General features: G+C 41.3%; 1 protein-coding gene and 1 pseudogene across 2 annotated transcripts; both read right to left on the bottom strand.

The window, feature by feature from the left end:
• Positions 1 to 3,669: 3,669 nt before the first annotated feature.
• Positions 3,670 to 8,236, bottom strand: LOC311038095 (E3 ubiquitin-protein ligase TRIM39-like). The gene is made up of 2 exons (XM_084047435.1): positions 8,140 to 8,236; positions 3,670 to 5,859 (listed from the first exon to the last, which is right to left on the bottom strand). Exon 2 carries the CDS (start codon positions 5,855 to 5,857, stop codon positions 4,211 to 4,213), a length of 1,647 nt encoding a protein of 548 aa, XP_083903561.1. The 5' UTR covers positions 5,858 to 5,859; positions 8,140 to 8,236; the 3' UTR covers positions 3,670 to 4,210.
• A 4,635-nt stretch (positions 8,237 to 12,871) lies between these two features.
• Positions 12,872 to 14,489, bottom strand: LOC311037301 (nuclear factor 7, ovary-like; annotated as a pseudogene). The gene has a single exon. The product of its transcript is annotated as a nuclear factor 7, ovary-like (transcript).
• Between the last annotated feature and the right edge of the window lie 7,430 nt (positions 14,490 to 21,919).

Raw genomic sequence — 21,919 nt, 5'->3', positions numbered from 1 at the left:
GTTAACTTTCGTTTCACTAGATTTCCGTCACTGAGGAACTCCTCCATGTGCTGTAGCTGTTAACCCTTTACTGACTGACACCTGGCTGGTGGAAGAAGTAGGCTAGCTGCAGAGGTCTTCAACAGGGGGTCAGGGACCCCTAGGGGGTCCTCAGAGTTACTACAGGGGGTCCGCCAAATCTTTGTGTGATTTCTGCATTAACCACTTCAACCAAGTATCCCTATTCTAAGGAGAACTTTAGCCAAAAATAGCAGATCTACAAGCGCACAACGCCTCGGGCTGCAAGGCGTTGTGCGCTTGTAGATCTGCTATTTTTTGGCTAAAGTGGTTTGATGTAGGGGGAAAAAAGAGCAGACTAAGTACAGAGTGAAAGGTCAGGTTTACTAAGTATTGTTTAAGTGCATGGTTAAATGTCTGGAAATACACATTAACATGAATCCAACAGGATAGTTCTGTGAAACAAGTCTATGAAGCTGCCTATGAAATCTATGAAAAAATAAATATCCTATACAATATATAATCGGGGTCCCTACTTTATTTCACTCTCAGCCAAGGGGTCTGTGGCATGAAAACGTTGAAGACCCCTGGGCTAGCGAGTCCCACAGTGTTGGGTGTCTTGGTGAACGGAGACAGATTTTCGCCCACTTCTTTGATTTGAGTTTTGTCTCTGTCTCTGTACGATTTGCGTTGTCCGTCATTTGATCAAAGTACTGCTGTAGAACCAACCACATCTGAATTGGCTATGGAATACTTATGTAAAGGACAAAAGTGGTGAAAAAAGTACTTTGTTTTTACTTAAAGGTATCAATACTGCAATGTAGAAATACAAAAAATACTTAAACTACCAAAAGTAGAAAGTACTCATTACAGGATGTCCCATTTCACAAGTTTTCAAATGTATAGTCTAAAAATATTATTTTTAAATAGCAGATCTACTTTGTAAGCTCACAAGTTACAACGCCTTGCAGGTTGTGATCTTGTAGATCGGCTAGAGGTTTGGTGTAGCGGGGGTAAAAGAGCAGACCAACTACAGAGTGAAAGGTCAAGTTTTCTAAGTGTTGACAATTTTAAGTGTTTAAATGTCTGAATATAGGCTACACAACATGAACATGCATCCAACATACTAACAAAACATGATTTACACAACACCGATGATAGTGCTGTCAAACAAGTCTATGAAGCTATCTATGAAATCTATGAAAAGGTTTAATCTGCAACACAATGTTATACAATATGTAGTGAGAGTCCCTGCTTCACCTCTCTCTCAGCTAAGGGGTCCTTGGCCTAAAAAACGTTGAAGACCCCTGGGCTAGTTTATATTGCCAGTGGTCAGTTGAAGGCAGTGCAGTCTACATGTTGTGTGAGCAGCATGGCCAGAGCAGTAGCAGAGAGACACAGTCAATGTTGAAAGTATCTCTCCAGTTCAGTTATGACATTATTAAAACCTGAGAACTGTGATTACTCATTCTGACTGGTTATCACTTAAACGTGTGAAAAATAATCTCTGATGTTACTTTGATTTGGTAGATAATTGTTAACTGCACACAGCTGAGATAACAACAGCCAGAAAGTCTGCCTCATTAAAGTGAACTGTTCTCAAACTACAGTCTCATATCACCCTGAAGGGCCTGATTGGCGAATGGGACGGCACCTCATGGAGCAGTCACTTTCATTTCAGACCTGTATGCTGGCTCCATCAGTGACAAAGAGCTGTTTAAGCAGTCAGGCCTCGAAGGCATGCTGACAGAAGAGATGGCTGTGATTGGCTGACAAGGGATTTTTGATTGATGACTGTATATCACAGGTAAACCGTAGCACCCACCCTTCCTCTCAAAACAGAGCCAGATGCCAGCGGAACAGGTTAAGAAAACCCAGGAGATTGTGCACCTTTGAGACCACATTGAAAGACCAATAGGCTCTATGCACAGCAGACATATTGAATAGAAATTGGGCCTCTTCCTTACTTCCATCACAGGTTTTACCAATGATACTAATGAAGGCTCTGTAGCACAGTGGCTCTCAGACCTTTTAATTTCAAGGACCCCCATAACTCTGAGTGTACAAATGGAACCAAATGGACCCATACAGGTCCAACATGTGCATTTGTCATGTAACGTTGTTGTGGAAATTAATGGTAGAAATTAAGTGCTATACTTAAGTAAAATGTTGTGATAATTTTGACTTCTAATCTACTTCATCTCAGAGACAAGAGGCTTCCAACAACTTGGGATTACTATTATGTGGAAATAAATAAATTATTAAATTGTGTGTGTGTCTTTTTTGTATGTTGTATTAATGTTCTTAATATCTCATTGAGGCCACCCATGAAATTCTAATATTATCTGGCATTTTATTATATTATTTCATGTCTCTGAATTGGATCAATACGATGTAAGCCTTCTACGAAAACTCAATTATTCATTAATTCCTTATACTATAAGGAAAGATTGAGTTTTCCTCCGCATTGGTGGACATCACAGCATCACAGAGAAACAAGAAATCAACACATATTTAGCATTCACACTGAACTGAAATACATTCACATGGGAGTAGTTTCAGTACTGTAGGCCTCTTCCTTCTCTGTCATAGATTAGATAGATAGATTTCAGACCTGTTAATTGGTGTCTGGATTTGTATGTACATCATATTGTTGAAAGGAGCCAGTTAAGGTGGTTCAGGCATCTTGTACGGATGCCTCCCGGGCGTCTCCCAAGGGAGGTTCTTGGTCCACGTCCCACTGGGAGGAGACCCCCTGGCAGACCAAGGACCAGATGGCGAGAGAGAGATAATATCTCCATGCTGACCTGGGAACGCCTCAGGATCCCCTAGGATGAAGTAGTTAACGTGGCCGAGGTAAGGGATTCTAACAAGCCAATCAGCCGCCTTCACCGTCCGGCTTATGGGATCTACTGCAAGGGTTCCCAAACTTTTCAGGCTGCAACCCCCCAAAATAATCATATTTGAACTGGGGACCACCCACCCTGACAAGCTCTTTTACATTAAGTTTGACTCGGTTCCACATATAAACATAGTGAAAATAACTGATCTATGCAAGCTTGTAGTTCAGCTATTTTCACAATGTTTGCCTCTTTCCTACATAATATTTGACAATTTGGTATTAAAAAGGTCTTAAAAGTCATAAATGTTAACTTTAGAAATGTGCAGATACCCTGTATAATGACCCCCCAAAATAATTCGGGGACCCCCCTGGGGGTCCCGACCCGAACCACTGATCTACTGTATATTACTGACTAGCCAATGACAATGCTCCTGTGGCAGGGCAGAAAGTTTACAAAAACATGTACTGTACATCAAAATGATCAAATATAAATATAATACATGAATATAAAATAAATACATCTAGCCTACTGCACATCCAAGCAATAAAATACCAGGTGCAGGACAGAAGAACAGGTGAAAGACAGAAAAAAGTCTGCACACTGGGTAATGCTACCAGGAATATTTATTGTAAAACCACCAAATAATATGTTGTTTCAAACATAGAACTCTTCTTCTGTAGCAAATCCAAGACAGTTAGATATACACCAAAATATACATTCATCAATGTGACAACATAACCCAAAACCCCAAAATTACGCAAACTGAATGTATGTAACTCTGCGTTGAGAAAAAACAATCTGCAAAGTGCAAATAATTACAATAGCTGATTTCTTTTGAAGAATCACAATTTCCATCTTCTATAATTGAGAACACAATTAATAATAATTGAGAACTACAGTACATAATAGAGACAATTAATAACGTAATCTTTGCATAGTTTCAATTAAGTGCTGTGTAGTAGTAGTATTGACAATTAAATGTTGTTTTATTCCTGATAGATATGAATCCTGCACATTAATAAAGAAAAATGTCAAGTTTAACTTAAACCTGAATGCCATTAAATATACTTACTTGTACCAAAGACATATGCACAATTCTACAGAAAGGGATGTATGCTAAATAGTAAATATTTAAATTAAGCACTTAATTTACCACAATAGTCCTTGGTTGTAATTCACGCATGTAAAGTTAAGTTCTTCTGTTCTTGTGTTTTAATAGAATACATGTGTTAACGTTCAACTGAGCTTGACTGACAATAAACCTCTCATCAATCTCTTCATTAGGACAATAAACCTGTAAAAGAACCCTTCTATACACACATTTGATTCTTAAATGAAAACTAACCTTTCATGTAAAGCCAAGGGTTAGTCTAATCTGTATGATTGACAGGAGAGATGATCAGAGGAGCAGAGTTCTTTCCATTATTATAAAGACTGGGACTAAAGTATGGATATAGTTTCTCAGTGAAGGTACAGCCAGTGAAGGAGTAGAGATGAACTCTGGTCTCCACATCATAAAAGGAGACCAGACCCTCCTCATAATCCACAAACACTCCCACTTTCTGGACCTTCTCTTTTATAGGGAGGAGGACAGGAGGGTCAGCAAGAGCCTTGTACTCATTTCCATTCCTCAACTGTATAGTCCAGTAACCATCGTTGGGACTCACTGTGATTTCACCCTTCCTCTTGATGGACTCTCTGGCCACTCCTGAACTCCAGCCAGGTTTCCCTTTAACCTGAACTTCATAGTAAAACCTTCCTGAGGAGAAGCTTTGTTTTCCTAAGACACAGACACAAGGAGAGAATCTCTTTGGGTTGTCTGGGATATTTTTCGTTATGTTTCCATGACTCACTTGTTTTCCATCCTCAGACAGGATGAGATAGTGATGTGCTGTGTCAGGGTCCAGAGTTACATCCACTGCATATTGCTGGATCCTCCTCAGCTCAGCATCACGCAGGTTATTCTCCATCTCTTGACTGAGTGTCTTCTCCAGCTGAGCCACAGCTGTCCTCACAGTTCCCACATATAAAGACTGAAGGACATTGACCTTTGTCCAGTCCTTGGTGGGTGGAGGGGTGTTGATGGATGTGAAGTTCTGGAGGAGGTGGAGGTGGTCTTCAGTGTGTGAGAGCTGCTTCAGCTCAGAGCTTCTCTTCTTTAATTCAGGGATTTCTTGTTGCAGCTCCTTGATGAAGCCTTCAGCCTGTTTCTCTGTTGTTTTCTGCTGCTCTTCAATCACATCAATGAGCTCAGCCTGGCTTCTCTCAATACAGCTGATCAGAGCAGTGAAGATCTGCACACTGTCTGCTATCTCTCTGTCTGCATCTTTCTTACTGATCTCTACTGAGTGTTGGACCTCCTGAATCTTCACTTGTCTCTCCTGGATCATCTGCTGAACTTGACATTCTGTCTTTCCCAGCTCAGCCTTCTTTTCTTCAAATTCTTTTTCCAGAGAGACAATTTGATGTAACTTGTGGTCTGACTCTAACAAACAGAACTGACAAACACACACGAGGTCAGTCTTACAGAACAGCTCCAGAGGTCTGTCATGTTTCTGACACATAAAGTCTTCCAGGTTCTTCACAGGGTTGATTAGTTTGTGTCGTTTTAACCCTGTGAGTCTCAGATGAGGCTCCAGGTGAGTCTCACAGTAGGAGGTTAGACACACCAAGCAGGACTTCAGGGCTTTGAGTTTGGTCTCAGTACAGACGTCACAGGAGACTTCATCTGGTTCAGCAGGTTCTTGGTTTGTGCTGGAAGTTTGTCTCAGCTGCTTTGACTTCCTGAACTGATCAGCCATCTCAGAGAAGACCTTATTAACAGAGAATTCTGGTCTCGTAAAGAAGGTTTTGTTACATAGTGGACACTGACACACATCCTTAGTGTCCCAGTAATGTGTGATGCAGGTTTTGCAGTAGTTGTGTCCACATGGAGTGGTGATTGGATCAGTGAACACATCCAGACAGATGGAACACAGGAACTGCTCTTCAGACAGGAGACTGCAGGCAGACGCCATTTCTACACACCGAGAATAAAAGTGAAACAAGTTTAGTTTAGTTGGCCGGAAATCATGTTTTTGCCCTTGTCCGTCTGTGTGTCTGTGTTTCTGTGAGCAGCTAATCGGCGTGATTTTTCAGATTCTTTCCGATCAATTGGCTATGATTTGCAGGACCTGGATAGTCAACCAGGCCTGGCAGAGATCTGCAGTCAGCATAATTTTCTAAGTCATATTTTTAAGGTTTTCAGGAAAGATTAAATGAAAAATCACTATATGCCTCATCTAGTTCAGTGGTTTTCAAACTTTTTCGTGCCAAGGATCCCCAATTTAAAATGGGGGTCAAATGTATTAACAAATGTTCAAACACTTTCTAGATCTTTCAAAAATGTTAAAAAATAGCACATGTGCAAGCTCGCAGTGCGACACAAAGTAAGCTTGTATATCTGCTATTTATTTTTATATCCAACATATAAATGGATAAAGGGGTTAAAATGATTGTGATACTGTTTTAATATATTTTGCTGGGGACCCCCTGGAACCCCCTAAATGACCCCTGGGGGTCCCCGGAACCCACTTTGTGAACCAATGATCTTCTAGTTGACGTATTAGGCAATCATGAGAAAAGAAAACTATTTTTGCATCATGTTTATCTGCCTTTATTTATATCCTGTCTTACTATGTTCTCATTCTTATCTATCAGAGTGCTTGTTACATTCAAAATAGTTTCTGTTCAAGTCAAAAAGTTGACTTCAAATGACTCAGGCAGAAAGTGACTTTGGAATGGAACAGGCACAATGAAGCACTGCAGTAGCCCTGAAACATGACTGTCATATTATGACAGTCATGGAACCACTAGTTCCTTGTTTTTGAATGGTCTCCATCTCCCGTACATCTACATAAACGTTCAAATTTTAAATATAAAGTGCTGACCCCAAAGCCACGGATGTTACAAGTTAAAGCGCCCAGGTCTAAGTACCCGTATCTTCCATATTGTTCAATAAAAAGCATTTTAATCCGATTGGCGGCCATTTTCTCATAGTTATAATGCATCAGAGTGCAATACACCCCCCAACCGATAGGGGCGCGTCGTTGAACGTATATGGAGAAAACTCTGAGAAAATGGCCACCAATCGGATTAAAATGCTTTTTATTGAACAATACGGAAGATACGGGTACTTAGACCCAGGCGCTTTAACATGGAACATCCGTGGCTTTGGGGTAAACACTTTATATTTGAAATCTGAACTTTTATGTAGATGTAGGGGCTGTAAATGGAGACCATTTAAAAAAACAGGAACAAGTAGCGCCATGATGCTTGTGACAGACGAGCGTCATGTGAACCATGGCTAAATGAAGCAGGCAGCAGAAATGTCACCAATGACCAATGATATTCTAGTTGACTTATTAGGCAATCATGAGAAAAAAATAACTATTTTTGCATAAGCCATGTTTATCTGCCTTATTTACATCCTGTCTTACTATGTTCTCATTCTATCAGAATGCTTGTTACATTCAAAATCATTTCTGTCAAAAGGTTGACTTAAAATGACTCAGGCAGAAAGTGACTTTTGAATGCAACAATCGTTCTGAAAGGCTGAAGGCATAGGCAATGAGGCACAATGAAGCAGTAGCCCAGGAAAATGACAGTCATATCATGACAGTCATGGAACCACTAGTTCCTGGTTTTTGAATGGTCTCCATTTACAACAGATACATCTACATTTACGTTCAGATTTTAAATATAAAAGGTCTTACCCAAAAGCCGCGGATGTTACAAGTTAAAACGCCCATGTCTAAGTACCCGTATATCCCGTATTGTTCAATAAAAAGCAATTTAATCCAATTGGCGGCCATTTTCTCATAGATAATTATAATGTATCAGAGTGCAATGCAACTTCCAACCGATAGGGTTAGTTGAACACGTAGTAGAACGCTTATGGAGAACATTCTGTGAAAATGGCCACCAATCGAATTAAAATGCTTTTTATTGAACAATACGGAAGATAAGGGTACTTAGACCCTGGCGCTTTAACTTGTAACATCAGTGGCTTTGGGGTCAGCACTTTATATTTGAAATCTGAACGTTTATGTAGATGTACGGGCTGTAAATGGAGGCCATTTTGAAACCAGGATCAAGTAGCGCCATGACGCTTGTGACAGTGATCTGAACCATGGCTAAATGAAGCAGCAGTGTTAGGAAGGTAGAGTTAGACAAATGTCAAAAAATAACATAGGCAAATATGCAATGAGGCTAACGGGTCTCTCTTAATGAATAATACATATTTATCTTTATTACTCACCAGTGTTTAAGTTGTCAGAGTTGTGTAAAACGTCGTGTTTGAAAGGTTTAGTAGAGAGTGTGTTGCTGCCACCAAACTTTTCACTGTTAACTTTCGTTTGACTAGATTTCCGTCACTGAGGAACTCCTCCTTGTGCTGTAGCTGTTAACCCTTTACTGACTGACACCTGGCTGGTGGAAGAAGTAGGCTAGCGCAGAGGTCTTCAACAGGGGGTCCGGGACCCCTAGGGGGTCCTCAGAGTTACTACAGGGTAGACACATTCAATGCAAATCACTGGCCACAATTGCACCCCCTAACCCTGCACCGTGATTGGCCACCATTGTACCCCCCCAACCCCTATTCAGGACTGTGATTGGCTAGTGAACACATGACACATAGCTCTATAAATAGGACTATGCACTTAAAAAAAAAACTTTTATGTTTTTTTTTAAGTGAATCACCCATTGTGGACCAACCATTGTTTATTGTTAATAAATGGCACCACACACTTCAGAAATATTACTTTTCTTTAAGTGAACTTCATCACTGTGATGACCACTGTGACCACACCGCCCACTTCACACTGGGTGTGATTTTTAAATAGCAGATCTACTTTGTAAGCTCATGTAGTATATTTTCGATCCCAAGAGCGGGCTATTAATACCGGTTTCCTAGAAAAGGCAGCTTATGAAGAAAGAAGTCCAGGGTCCCAGGTTTGAGGTCAGAGCATCTTTTTATTTCAGCCTGACGGGACGTCTGCCATGTGGGTTCCGATCAGCAGCGCCCAGTCACAAGTAACAACAAAGCATTTATACAGAGTTCACCTTCTACCACAAGAGGAGGGGTCACGTAGTTTTAGACCAGCCCCTGATCCCTGTTCACCAATCACACATCAATCACAGGAATATTGAAAGGGTCGTGGCCGAGCCCCCCGCAACACCCTGTTGAAACACATTTGCATTGTCCTTACAGTGTAACAACTTGTCTTATTTCTAATTATCAAACTTTACTTTTACACAAAGGCTGGTTTAGTATTTTTTGTTCAACATCTCTCAAGCTTTAGAATGAATTCACACACTCTATACTTTCATGGTTACAAACCGCAGTTAGACATACATCAATAAAGCAACATTTACTCCAGACTGAATCTTTTCCTTAAATGGCATTTCTCTTGGTTAACAGCACAGATCATAGTTATCCACTTTATTCATTTCAAATACTCATTTAAAAGACTCTTAGTTTTGTGTTCAATGTACATAGTCTTACTCAGCTTGACAGAGTTAGAGTTACACTTAAAGTCTTCTGTAAACATTTTGGTCAGCCCATCCACCATGCATTCACGGTCGGGGGTCAGCTGCCTCCTCACGAGGGAACAATGGTTATTCTGATTAGGTTAAATAAAAACAAAGAAGGACACTTCTCAACTGAAGGTGTCAACACCTGGTCTCCAGTGATTTACATCTCTTGCCCTGTGAGAGTTTGAGCTTCAAAAGATCTAAACACAATAGAACAAAGCCCCTCTCCTGGAGGTGAACAACAGCTTATCCTATAGAAAAATAAGAGTTAGGGTGAGGGGAAATGCAAATTGATTATTGCAACCGTCAAGCTTGGGAGTTTCTATAACACAGGATGTATTATGATCAATTATGAGAAACACCGTGTCCATGTTTGAAACGATACTACAATCACAAGTTACAACGCCTTGCAGGTTGTGATCATGTAGATCGGTTAAAGGTTTGGTCTAGCGGGGGAAAAAGAGCAGACCGACTACAGAGTGAAAGTTTTCTAAGTGTTGACAATTTTAAGTGTTTAAATGTCTGAATTATAGGCTACACAACATGAACATGCATCCAACATACTAACAAAACATGATTTACACAACACTGATGATAGTGCTGCCAAACAAGTCTATGAAGCTATCTATGAAATCTATGAAAAGGTTTAATCTGCAACACAATGTTATACAATATATAGTGAGAGTCCCTGCTTCACCTTTGACCTTATCTGTCTGTTTCTTATATGTCATCATGATTTGTGTGCATGGGGATCTCATCTTAAACAAGCTCAGTGCTTAATGAGTCTTCCAGTTTAGTAGACCTTGTATTGTGAATTTGTACTTCCATGTACTGATGTTCTCATGTCTTACTAAATACAGTACATCAATCAATCAAAGCTAAGGGGTCCTTGGCCTGAAAAAGACCACTGGGCTAGATATACTGCCAGTGGTCAGTAGAGGGCAGTGCAGTCTAAATGTTGTGTGAGCAGCATGCCCAGAGCAGTAGCAGGGAGACACAGTCAGTGTTGAAAGTATCTCTCCAGTTCAGTTATGACATTATTAAAACCTGAGAACTGTGATTACTCATTCTGACTGGTTATCACTTAAACGTGTGAAAAATAATCTCTGATGTTACTTTGATTTGGTAGGTAATTGTTAACTGCACACAGCTGAGATGCCAACAGCCAGAAAGTCTGCCTCAGCAAAGTGAACTGTTCTCTAAACTACAGTCTCATATCACCCTGAAGGGCCTGATTGGGACGGCTCCTCATGGAGCAGTCACCTTCATTTCAGACCTGTATGCTGGGCTCCATCAGTGACAAAGAGCTGTTTAAGCTGTCAGGCCTCTAAGACATGCTGACAGAAGATATGGCTGTGATTGGCTGACAAGGGATTTTTTATTAATGACTATATCCCAGGTAAACTGTGCCCCCCCCCCCCCCCCCCCCCTCCCTCCTCCTCTTCTCAAAACAGAGCGGAACAGCGTAACAGGTTAAGAAGTTTACAAACATTGAGACTGGACGCACAGGTGACTGTTTCATGTAATCAATTCCCAACAGATCCCCAAACCTGCAGTTTTAGGGTGAGCTTGTTTCAGTTCATTCAACCTCCTCTGTGTGTAGGCTAGTGGGGTGCGCCCTGGCGACACATATATACTTCATCGCGCAACGGTATTGCGCACCGAGAACAGCTGACATACAAGCTCACAACCGCGTCGCGGATGCGACGCGGTTGTGAGCGCTGTGAGCTTGGAGATCTGCTATTCTCGGCCGTTCTCTGCGCGCGACACCTTTGCGGGACGGAGCATAAATTAGTCTTGACGGGCTGCAGCTGCGCGAGCCAAGCAGGTTCTGGTGCCATGATCATAGAGCGCTCCCTCGGTTATTATGACAGGCTGGAGGTGGAGTTTTGAGGACAACTGCTTTGAATAGTTATTATTGTTTACACACAACAGAAACCAAGGATTATATATTTCAAGAGCGAGAAATCACAGTCAAAATCCTAAGCATTCTTCCTCCACACTGGGAGAAAAACAGCATCTGAAAGTTTGATGGGATGCATTTTTACACGTGAGGCTGTGACCACTTTTACATTGCATCTTATGAGCGGTGGGGTTCTTTTGCTGCCGACCTGCGCGCGCATAGTACTGTTTCGTATCAGTGTGACGTCGTCTGTTAAGGCGTCTAAGACCTTACTTCCTTCACAGGTTTTCCCAATAATACTAATGAAGGCTGTGTTCCATTTCATGTAGCACAGTGCCTCTCAAACCTTTTAATTTCAAGGACCCCCATAACTCTGAGTGTACAAATGGAACCAAATGGGCCCTTACGGGTCTAACATATGTACATTTGTCATGTGACGTTGTTGTGGAAATAAATGGTGGAAATTAACTACAAGTACTTTAACTCAAGTGCTATACTTAAGTAAAAGTGTGTGGTCATTTTTACTTCTAATCTACTTAATTTCAGAAACAAATTTGGCCCTAAGAGGCTTCCAACAACTTGGGATCCCCAAAAAAAACAGCCAAACGGCTTGAAAAACTCTGTGCTGTCACTTTTGTTTGTTTGGGTATTTGTCTGGGATTAGCTGAATGTATTTTTATACAGCACCGTGTAAATATTTGCGTCCTTGTATTTGTATCTATTATGTGGACATGAATAAATGATTAAATTGTGTGTGTGTGTGTGTGTGTGTGTGTGTGTGTGTGTGTGTGTGTGTGTGTGTGTGTCTTTTTTGTACAGCGTATTAATGTTTTTAATATCTCATTGAGGCCACCCATGAAATTCTAATATCATCTGGAATTTTATTATATTATTTTATGACTCTGAATTGGATCAATACGGTATAAGCCTTCTACGAAAACTCAATCATTCATTCATTCCTTATACTATAAAGACAGATTGAGTTTTCTTCAGCATTGATGGACAGACATGAAGCAGCAAGAAAACAAAACATATTTAGCATTCAAACACTGAACTGAAATACATTCACATGGGAATAGTTTCAGTACTGTAGGCCTCTTCCTTAATAATAACATAATAATTGCAAAATCTTTGCAGTTTCAATTAAATGTTGTGTAGTAGTAGTATTGACAATAAAATGTTGTTTTATTCCTGATAGATATGAATCCTGCACATTCATGAACAAAAATGTTAAGTTTAACTTAAGCCTGAATGCCATTAAATATAGTTACTTGAACCAAAGACATATTAGACAATTCTACATTCTCACAGAAAGGGATGTATGCTAAATACTTAATCAAATTAAGCACTCAATTTACCATAATAGTCTTTGGTTGTAATTCAGACATAAATAAAGACAATAACAATAATAAAGTTAAGTTCTTTTGTTTCAATAGAATGCATGTGTTAGAGTTCAATAGCTTGACTGACAATAAACCTAGCATCAATCTCTTCATTAGGTCAATAAAACTATAAATGAACCCTTCTATACACACATTTGATTCTTACATGAAAACTAACCTTTCATGTAAAGCCAAGGGTTCTTTCCACTATAATTAAGACTGGGACTGAAGAATGGATATAGTTTCTCAGTGAAGGTGCAGCCAGTGAAAGAGTAGAGATGAACTCTGGTCTCCACATCATAAAAGGAGACCAGACCCTCCTCATAATCCACAAACACTCCCACTTTCTGGAGCTCCTCTCTAACAGGGAGGAGGACAGAAGGGCCAGCAAGAGCCCTGTACTCATTTCCATTCCTCAACCATATAGTCCAGAAACCATTGTTGGGGTTTGCTGTGATGTCTCCCTTCCTGTTGATGGACTCTCTGATCACTCCTAAATCCCACTCAGTATTCCCTTTAACCTGAACCTCATAGTAAAACCTTCCTGAGGAGAAGCTTTGTTTTCCTAAGACATCGACACATTGAGAGAATCTCTCTATGTTGTCTGGGAGATTATTTTTTTATTTTTCCATGACTCACTTGTTTTCCATCCTCAGACAGGATGAGTTTACAGTGTGCTGTATCAGGGTCCAGAGTTACATCCACTGCATATCGTTGGATCCTCCTCAGCTCAGCATCACACAGGTTCTTCTCCATCTCTTGACTGAGTGTCTTCTCCAGCTGAGCCACAGCTGTCCTCACAGTCCCCACATATGAAGACTGATGGACATTGACCTTTGTCCAGTCCTTGGTGGGTGGAGGGATGTTGATGGATGTGATGTTCTGGAGGAGGTGGAGGTGGTCTTCAGTGTGTGAGAGCTGCTTCAGCTCAGAGCTTCTCTTCTTTAATTCAGTGATTTCTTGTTGCAGCTCCTTGATGAAGCCTTCAGCCTGTTTCTCCGTTGTTTTCTGCTTCTCTTCAATCACATCAATGAGCTCAGCCTGGCTTCTCTCAATACATTTGATCAGAGCAGTGAAGATCTGCACACTGTCTGCTATCTCTCTGTCTGTATCTTTCTTACTGAGCTTCACTGAGTGTTGGACCTCCTGAATCTTCACTTGTCTCTCCTGGATCATCTTCTGAACTTCAGATTCTGTCTTTCCCAGCTCAGCCTTCTTTTCGTCAAATTATTTTTCCAGAGAGACAATTTGATGTAACTTGTGGTCTGACTCAGAACAGAACTGACAAACACACATGTGGTCAGTCTTACAGAACAGCTCCAGAGGTCTGTCATGTTTCTCACAGAGAAGGTTCTTTACAGGGTTGATTAGTTTGTGTCGTTTTAACCCTGCAAGTCTCTGATGAGGCTCCAGGTGAGTCTCACAGTAGGAGATCAGACACACCAAGCAGGACTTCAGGGCTTTGAGTTTGGTCTCAGTACAGACGTCACAGGAGACTTCATCTGGTTTAGCAGGTTCTGGGTTTGTACTGGAAGTTTGTCTCAGCTACTTTGACTTTCTGAACTGATCAGCCATCTCAGAGACAACCTTATTAACAGATAATTCTGGTCTATTATAGAAGGTTTTGTTACATAGTGGACACTGACACACATCCTTAGTGTCCCAGTAATGTGTGATGCAGGTTTTGCAGTAGTTGTGTCCACATGGAGTGGTGATAGGATCAGTGAACACATCCAGACAGATAGAACACAGGAACTGCTCTTCAGACAGGAGACTGCAGGCAGACGCCATTTCTACATACTGAGAATAAAAGTGAAAGAAATGTTGTTTAGTTGGCCGGAAATTATGTTTTTGCCCTGGTCCGTCTGTGTCTGTGAGCAGCTAATCTCTGACACCACTGGACTGACCGGCGTGAAACTTTGCTCACACACACTCCCAGTCAAGGAATAACCTCCACCCCAAATGTTTCAAATTAGCCTCATGGTGGCACTATAACAGGCCAGTTCCCTTTTCAGCCTACACCTCTTGAACTGTAAATGCAGTAAAAAAAAAAAAGCAACTACTATTTGCCCATTTCCGCCTGACAAGATATTCTGACATTTCGCGTTTTCTTCAAAACACCCTTTTTGCTAAATTGATACACTACACATTGTCTCTGAAGTCATGTGATCGAGATGGATCTGTCATATTTTTCAGATTCCTTCCCGATTGATTGGCTATGATGATTTGCAGGCCCTGGATAGTCAACCAGGCCTGGCAGAGATCGCACACTTCTGTAGTTGTGAATCTAATCTTGGGTCATATTAACTGACACAAGTAGACTATTCTGTACTTCATGGTAACTTGCCATAAAAAAAAGGTTTTACCAACGATTGGACTGGGGAGTTGAATATGAAAATAGGGCAAGATCTAGCCCTGAAACATGACTGTCATATCATGAGTCATGGCGCAACTTGTTCCTAGTTTTTGAAATTTCTAAATTTACAACCCGTACATCTACATAAACGTTCAGATTTCAAATATAAAGTGCTGACCCCACGGTTACGGATGTAACAAGGTAAAACGCCCGGGTCTAAGTACCGTATTGTTCAATAAAAAAGCATTTTACTCGTATCGGCGGACATTTTTTCATTGAGTTAAAGTATCAGAGTGCAGTACACCTCCCAATCGATAGGGTCGCGTAGTTGAAAGCATATGGAGAACATTGAGAAAATGGCCACCAGGGGCGCCGTTGTTTGTGCGCGACCCTGGGGCCTGAACTTGACTGGCTGATGGCTGGGTGGGGGTGTTACATTCCTGCCTATTGTTCTATAGGTGTTAACGGCCGGCTCGTTGAATGCGTCGCGGCCGTCGCGGGCACCATTTAAACCTTCAGAGAGCTGCTTTGCCTATAGTCATGGAAATTAGATTGGGCCCCGATCTGAGGGTCTCATCAGTTGAGCGTGGGGGCTGTGGACCCGGCGCCCCCAAGTGATCGGCGCCCTTGATGGCCACTAATCGGATTAAAATACTTTTTATTGAACAATACAGAATATACGGGTACTTAGACCCAGGCGTTTTAACTTGTTACATCCATGGCCGTGGGGTTAGCACTTTATATGTTAAATCTTAAAGTTTATGTAGATGTACGGGTTGTAAATGGAGAAACTTCAAAAAACAGGCACAAGTAGCGCCATGACGCTTGTGACAGACGAGCGTCATGTGAACCATGGCTAGGGCAAGTCAAGATCATGTCTGGATACATTCTAATGTAAATATTATTCTCTCAATGAATAATTAATCATTATCTTTATTACTCACCAGTGTTTAAGTTGTCGGAGTTGTGTAAAACGTCGTGTTGAAAGGTTTAGTAAGTAGAGAGTGTGTTGCTGCCACCAAACTTTTCACAGTTAACTTTCGTTTCACTGGATTTCGGTCACAGAGGAACTCCTCCTTGTGCTGAAGCTGTTAACCCTTTACTGACACCTGGAGAGCAATGAAATGTTCAGATTAATCCTCCTGGTTTAGCTGTGCGCATGCACGTGGCTGTGTGCATGCTTGCGTGTGGGCGTGCATGCGACCTGGCTACATGTGTGCCGTTTTTGTATATTGTATTAATTTTGTAAATATTTGTTATTTCTCATTGAGGCCACCTATGAAATTGAGTTTATGTCCATGACCCTGAATTGGATCAATACGTTTGTTGTATAACACACACACAATTCAATTCAATTCAATTCAAAGGGCTTTATTGGCATGAGAAAACATACGTTTACATTGCCAAAGCAAAAAGCACAATACAACAATACAGCAATACAATCAAGACAAAAAATGTACATTTGAAAGTCAGAATCTTCAATAGATCAATTTCTATGTACCAAGATCACTGGGTGCAAATATAGTGCAGGAATATACACAATGATTCGTCTTTAGGGTGGTTGTGTTCCGTTCGATATCCTTCTCCTATCACAGCAGCTCACGAATCTTGCTGCTGTGTTTGCACATTGTTGTACTTCGCCCAGCAGATATGGGAGTTTTTTGTCATTGGTCATGTTTTCAAAATCTCTGTGTGTGGTTGTAATCTGTGGGAAGTATGTGTCTCTGATGTCTTGGTACAATGGACAGACGGTTAGGAAGTGTAGCTCGGTTTCCACTTCCTTTTGTGTGCAGTGGGTGCATAGTCTGTCTTCTCTCGGGATACAGGTCTGCCTGTGACGACCTTTCTCGATCGCAAGACTGTGCTCACTGAGTCTGTACCTAGTTAAGATTTTTCTTTGTTTTGGGTCGGTCACGGTGCTCAGGTATTCTGCCACTGCGTATTCTCTGTTTAGGGCCAGATAGCATTCTAGTTTACTCTGCTTTTGTGTTGCTTCTTTCCAATGTGTCAGGTAGTTTTCCTTTTGCTGTTTTATAATTTTGTTTGGTCCGATGGGTTTTCTATCTCGTGGCTCTGTTTGTGTTTGTGCCCGGAGTTCCATGGCCAGCTGGCTGAGGGGGCATCTCTCTAGAGTTTCGATGTGTGTGAGTGCTTTGTTATGGAGTGCATCTAGGTCGCTTTCTTTTAGGTGGTTGTAGAACTTAAGTGCTCTCTTTTTTATTTTGATTATGAGTGGGTATCGTCCTAGTTCTGCCCTGCATGCATTATTTGGTGTTTTTCGCTGGGTACGGAGAATGGATTTGCAGAATTCTGTGTGTAGGGTCTCGGTTTGGTGTTTATCCCATTTTTCAAGGTCATGGTTTGCTAATGGTCCCCAGATCTCACAACCATAGAGGGAAATTGGTTCTATCACTGAGTCCAGTATTTTAAGCCAGGTTTTAATTGGGATGTCTATTTTGATGTTTCTTTTGATAGCATAGAATGCCCTTCTTGCCTTGTCTCTCAGGTCCTTTACAGCTTGGTTGTAGTTCCCTGTGCTGCTGATGTTTAGGCCAAGGTAGGTATAGTTTTTTGTTTGTTCTAGTGGGATCGTATTTAGGAAAAATTGATGGTTTTGGCGGCTGGATCTTTTTTGAAATATCATGATTTTAGTCTTAGTTAGGTTCACTGTCAGGGCCCATGTCTGTGAGAATTTGTGTAGGAGATCAAGTTGCTGCTGTAGTCCTTCCTTGGTTGGAGACAGCAGCAGCAGGTCATCTGCGAAAAGTAAGCATTTGATTTCTGTGTTTGCCAAGGGGATGCCTGGAGCTGTAGACTGTTCTAACGTTTTTGCTAACTCGTTGATATATATGTTGAAGAGTGTTGGACTCAGGCTGCATCCCTGCACACACACACACACACACACACACACACACACACACACACACACACACACACACACACACACACACACACACACACACACACACACACACACACACACACACACAGAGTCAGTGGTGGAAAAAGTACTCTTCACATTTTGTATTCAAGTAAAAAGTATCAATACTGAAATGTAGAAATACTCTCTTAGGGCGCGCTCCCACCGCACTTTTATTTTACCACTGGGGCAGAATCTGCCAATGCTTTGTCAATGCAAATGCGTGGATTCACGCAAGAGCAGATTTTTCCGCTTGTCGCGCAGACCTTGCGTTTATCCGCTCTACACGAAGAAGCATAAAACTGCTGGAGGCAGGAGCTGATTTTCCCCCTCTGTCCAATCGGGTGAGTCGAAGGCGGACCGTCCCAAGACTCAGGAAGCAACATGGTGCTCTCAGTGGACCAACTGGTTGTAGCTGTTGCATCTCACCCAGTACTTTATGATTTGTGCACTTGGGGTTCGTACATCTACATACACATTCAGATTTAAAATATAAAGTGCTTACCCTATGGCCACAGATTTTACAATCATGTACGGGCCCTCAGAAGTACCCGTATCTTCCGTATTGTTCAATAAAAAGAATTTTAATCGATTGGTGGCCATTTTCCCATAGAGTTATAATGTACCAACAGTGCAATACACCTCTCAACCGCTAGGGTCGCGCAGTTGAAAGCATACGGAGAAAATGACCACTGATTGGATTAAAATGCTTTTTATTGAACAATACGGAAGATACGGATACTTATGAGGACCCGTGCATGATTGTAACATCCGTGGCCATGGGGTAAGTACTTTATATTTTAAATCTGAATGTGTATGTAGATGTACGAACCCCAAGTGTGAAAGTGCACAGACATTTTTTTGTCTAGTGGCCAGTGTCTAGTGGCGGTGCGGGCTACGGGGACGGTCTTGAATGTGAGTGACAGGTGCGTCACAGCGTTTTTTTAGAATCCGCTGGCTGCAAAAAACTGTGGCCGCTCACAACCTGCGTTTAACAGCGGCCAGCCAACTTTTGGTGAGGCGCGCTCCCACCGTACTTTTATTTTCCCTCGGGGGCAGAATCTGCCAATGCTTTGTCAATGCAAATGCGTGGATTCACGCAAGAGCAGATTTTTCCGCTTGTCGCAGTCGCGCAGACCTTGCGTTTATCCGCTTTACACGAAGAAGCATAAAACTGCTGGAGGCAGGAGCTGATTTTCCCCCTCTGTCCAATCGGGTGAGTCGAAGGCGGACCGTCCCAAGACTCAGGAAGCAACACGGTGCTCTCAGTGGACCAACTGGTTGTAGCTGTTGCATCTCACCCAGTACTTTATGATTTGACCATTAAAGAGTTCCATATGACTGACATTAAAGAACTGGCCTGGTTACAAGTCAGTGCGGTCGCAAAGGCTTCAGGTTAATGTAATAAATATATTTAGTGTAATTATATTACTCTAACTATATATTTAATAGCCTTGTCAGTTAAAATAGTCTTCACTTTTGCACTTGGGGTTCGTACATCTATATAAAACTTCAGATTTAAATTATAAAGTGCTTACCCCATGGCCACGGATTTTACAATCATGTACGGGCCCTCAGAAGTACCCGTATCTTCCGTAATGTTCAATAAAAAGCATTTTAATCCGATTGGTGGCCATTTTCCCATAGAGTTATAATGTACCAACAGTGCAATACACCTCTCAACCGCTAAGATCGCGCAGTTGAAAGTATACGGAGAAAATGACCACTGATTGGATGAAAATGCTTTTTATTGAACAATACGGAAGATACGGATACTTATGAGGGCCCGTACATGATTGTAACATCCGTGGCCATGGGGTAAGTACTTTATATTTTAAATTTGAATGTGTATGTAGATGTACGAACCCCAAGTGTGAAAGTGCAAAGACCTTTTTTTTTGTCTAGTGGCTAGTGTCTAGTGGCGGTGCGGGCTACGGGGACAGGCTTGAATGTGAGTGACAGGTGCGTCACAGCGTTTTTTTAGAATCCGCTGGCTGCAAAAAACTGTGGCCGCGCACAACCTGCGTTTAACAGCGGCCAGCCAACTTTTGGTGAGAGCGCGCCCTTACAAGTAAAAGTTAAAGAATTTAAAATGTGCTTGAGTAAAAGTACAAAAGTATTGGTATCAAAATGTACTTAAAGTACCAACAGTGAAAGTACTAAAATGTTTGAAAATAGCAGATCTGCAAGCTTACAATGTTGTGAGATCTGCTATTTTCAAATAGCCTAAGTATAAATAATATATAATAATTAGATTATAGAATGTATAATAATAATTAATCTGCAAAGTAACTAACTCAAGTTTTCAAATAATTGTAGTGGAGTAAAAAGTACACTATTTGCCTGTAGCGGGGTAGAAGTAAAAGTATTGGAAACACTCCAGTAAAGTAAAAAAAAAAAAACTCAAAATTGTACTTAAGTACAGTACTTGAGTAAATGCACTTAGTTACTTTACACCACTGCATTGCATAAAATGTTAGTAGTACACTCACTCTTGAAACACCTGCCCAGAGTCCACTCCTTTAGGCCCTTAGCTTGGTTCTCAAAGTGGGGTCTGGGGACCACCAGGGGTCCTTGAGGGGGTACCCTATTTTATACATCTACAAGCTCACAACACGTCGTATTGTGAGATTGTAGATCTGCTATTTTCAAACATTTTAGTACTTTTACTAATGGTACTTCAAGTATGTTGTGATGCTAATACCTGTACTTTTACTCAAGTAACCTTTTTACTTGTAACAGAGTATTTTTATAGTATGGTATTGCTACTTTGACTTATATCTGAGTACTTCTTCCACCACTGATGCAATGCAACACAGTTTAATAATTCACATTGGTATGTGAAATGACCTTAATAGCGGTATGTCAACAGGCAAGCGTTACTTTTTGTAGGGTGTACAATATAATAAACAATACAAATCCCACTATAATTTTTCTGTAAAGACAACAGAATAACGACAATATATACATGTCTTTTCCCCGCAATTATTTCAATTTTGGACAATTTTGCAGCCTTGGAGAATTTGCTGTGCTATCACGCCATCTAGTGGCGAGATACAACAACCTCCTCTTTCTGAACATGATTGGGGTAAAGTGCCATGAGTGTAGTGGGACCAATTTAGGCAGTGGTGGAAAAGTATATACTCATGGAACATTTATTATTTCATTACATAGATACTAATGAAGGCTCTGTTCCATTTCATGTAACACTGTGGTACTCAAACTTTTGAATTTCAAGGACCCCAACTCTAAGTGTACAAATGGAACCAAATGGACCCTTACAGGTCCATTTGGTTCCACTTGTACACACTCAGAGTTACACACCTTCAAGGGGACATCCCCCCGCAAGGAACCATGAGGGTCCCTGGGCCACACTTTGAGACCCACTGGTGTAGCATAGTGTTTCCTAGAGCCAACATGCACAATATCAGCACCCTGACTCTGTTTGACCAGAATGGAACAGAGCCTTCATTAGAATTGGTAACACCTGAGAAGGAAGTAAGGAAGACGCCCAATTTCTTTATAAAAACAATATCCCAGTGTCCCTGATGGGAAGCATAAAAACATGTTTAGATCGTTTTTACTTCTAATCCACTTCATCGCAGAAACACATTTGCTTCCAACAACTTGGGATGCCCAAAAAAGCAGCCAAACGGCTCGAAAAACTCTTCTGTTGTCTCTTCTGATAGCCACCAAATATGGTTAAGATGGGGTCATGGGTCATGGGTCTGATCCCGGGCACTGCCAACTAAGCGTATGAGTAGCACGGCTTGGGTGCGACAAGTTGTGCGGCAAGAACTGGGAGCTGATGGTAGGTGTGGCGCTCCACAGACTCCGACGTTATCGGCTGATACCGACAATAAGCCTCTCCCGACTTACTTATTATACTATAAATAAAGATTGAGTTTTCTTCCGGATTGCTGGACAGACTTGAAGCATCATAGA

The sequence above is a fragment of the Gymnoscopelus microlampas genome (genome assembly GCF_963454915.1).
Source record: "Gymnoscopelus microlampas genome assembly, chromosome: 21".
In the NCBI taxonomy this organism is placed as follows: domain Eukaryota; kingdom Metazoa; phylum Chordata; class Actinopteri; order Myctophiformes; family Myctophidae; genus Gymnoscopelus; species Gymnoscopelus microlampas.
This window is presented reverse-complemented; position numbering and strand designations above follow the sequence as displayed.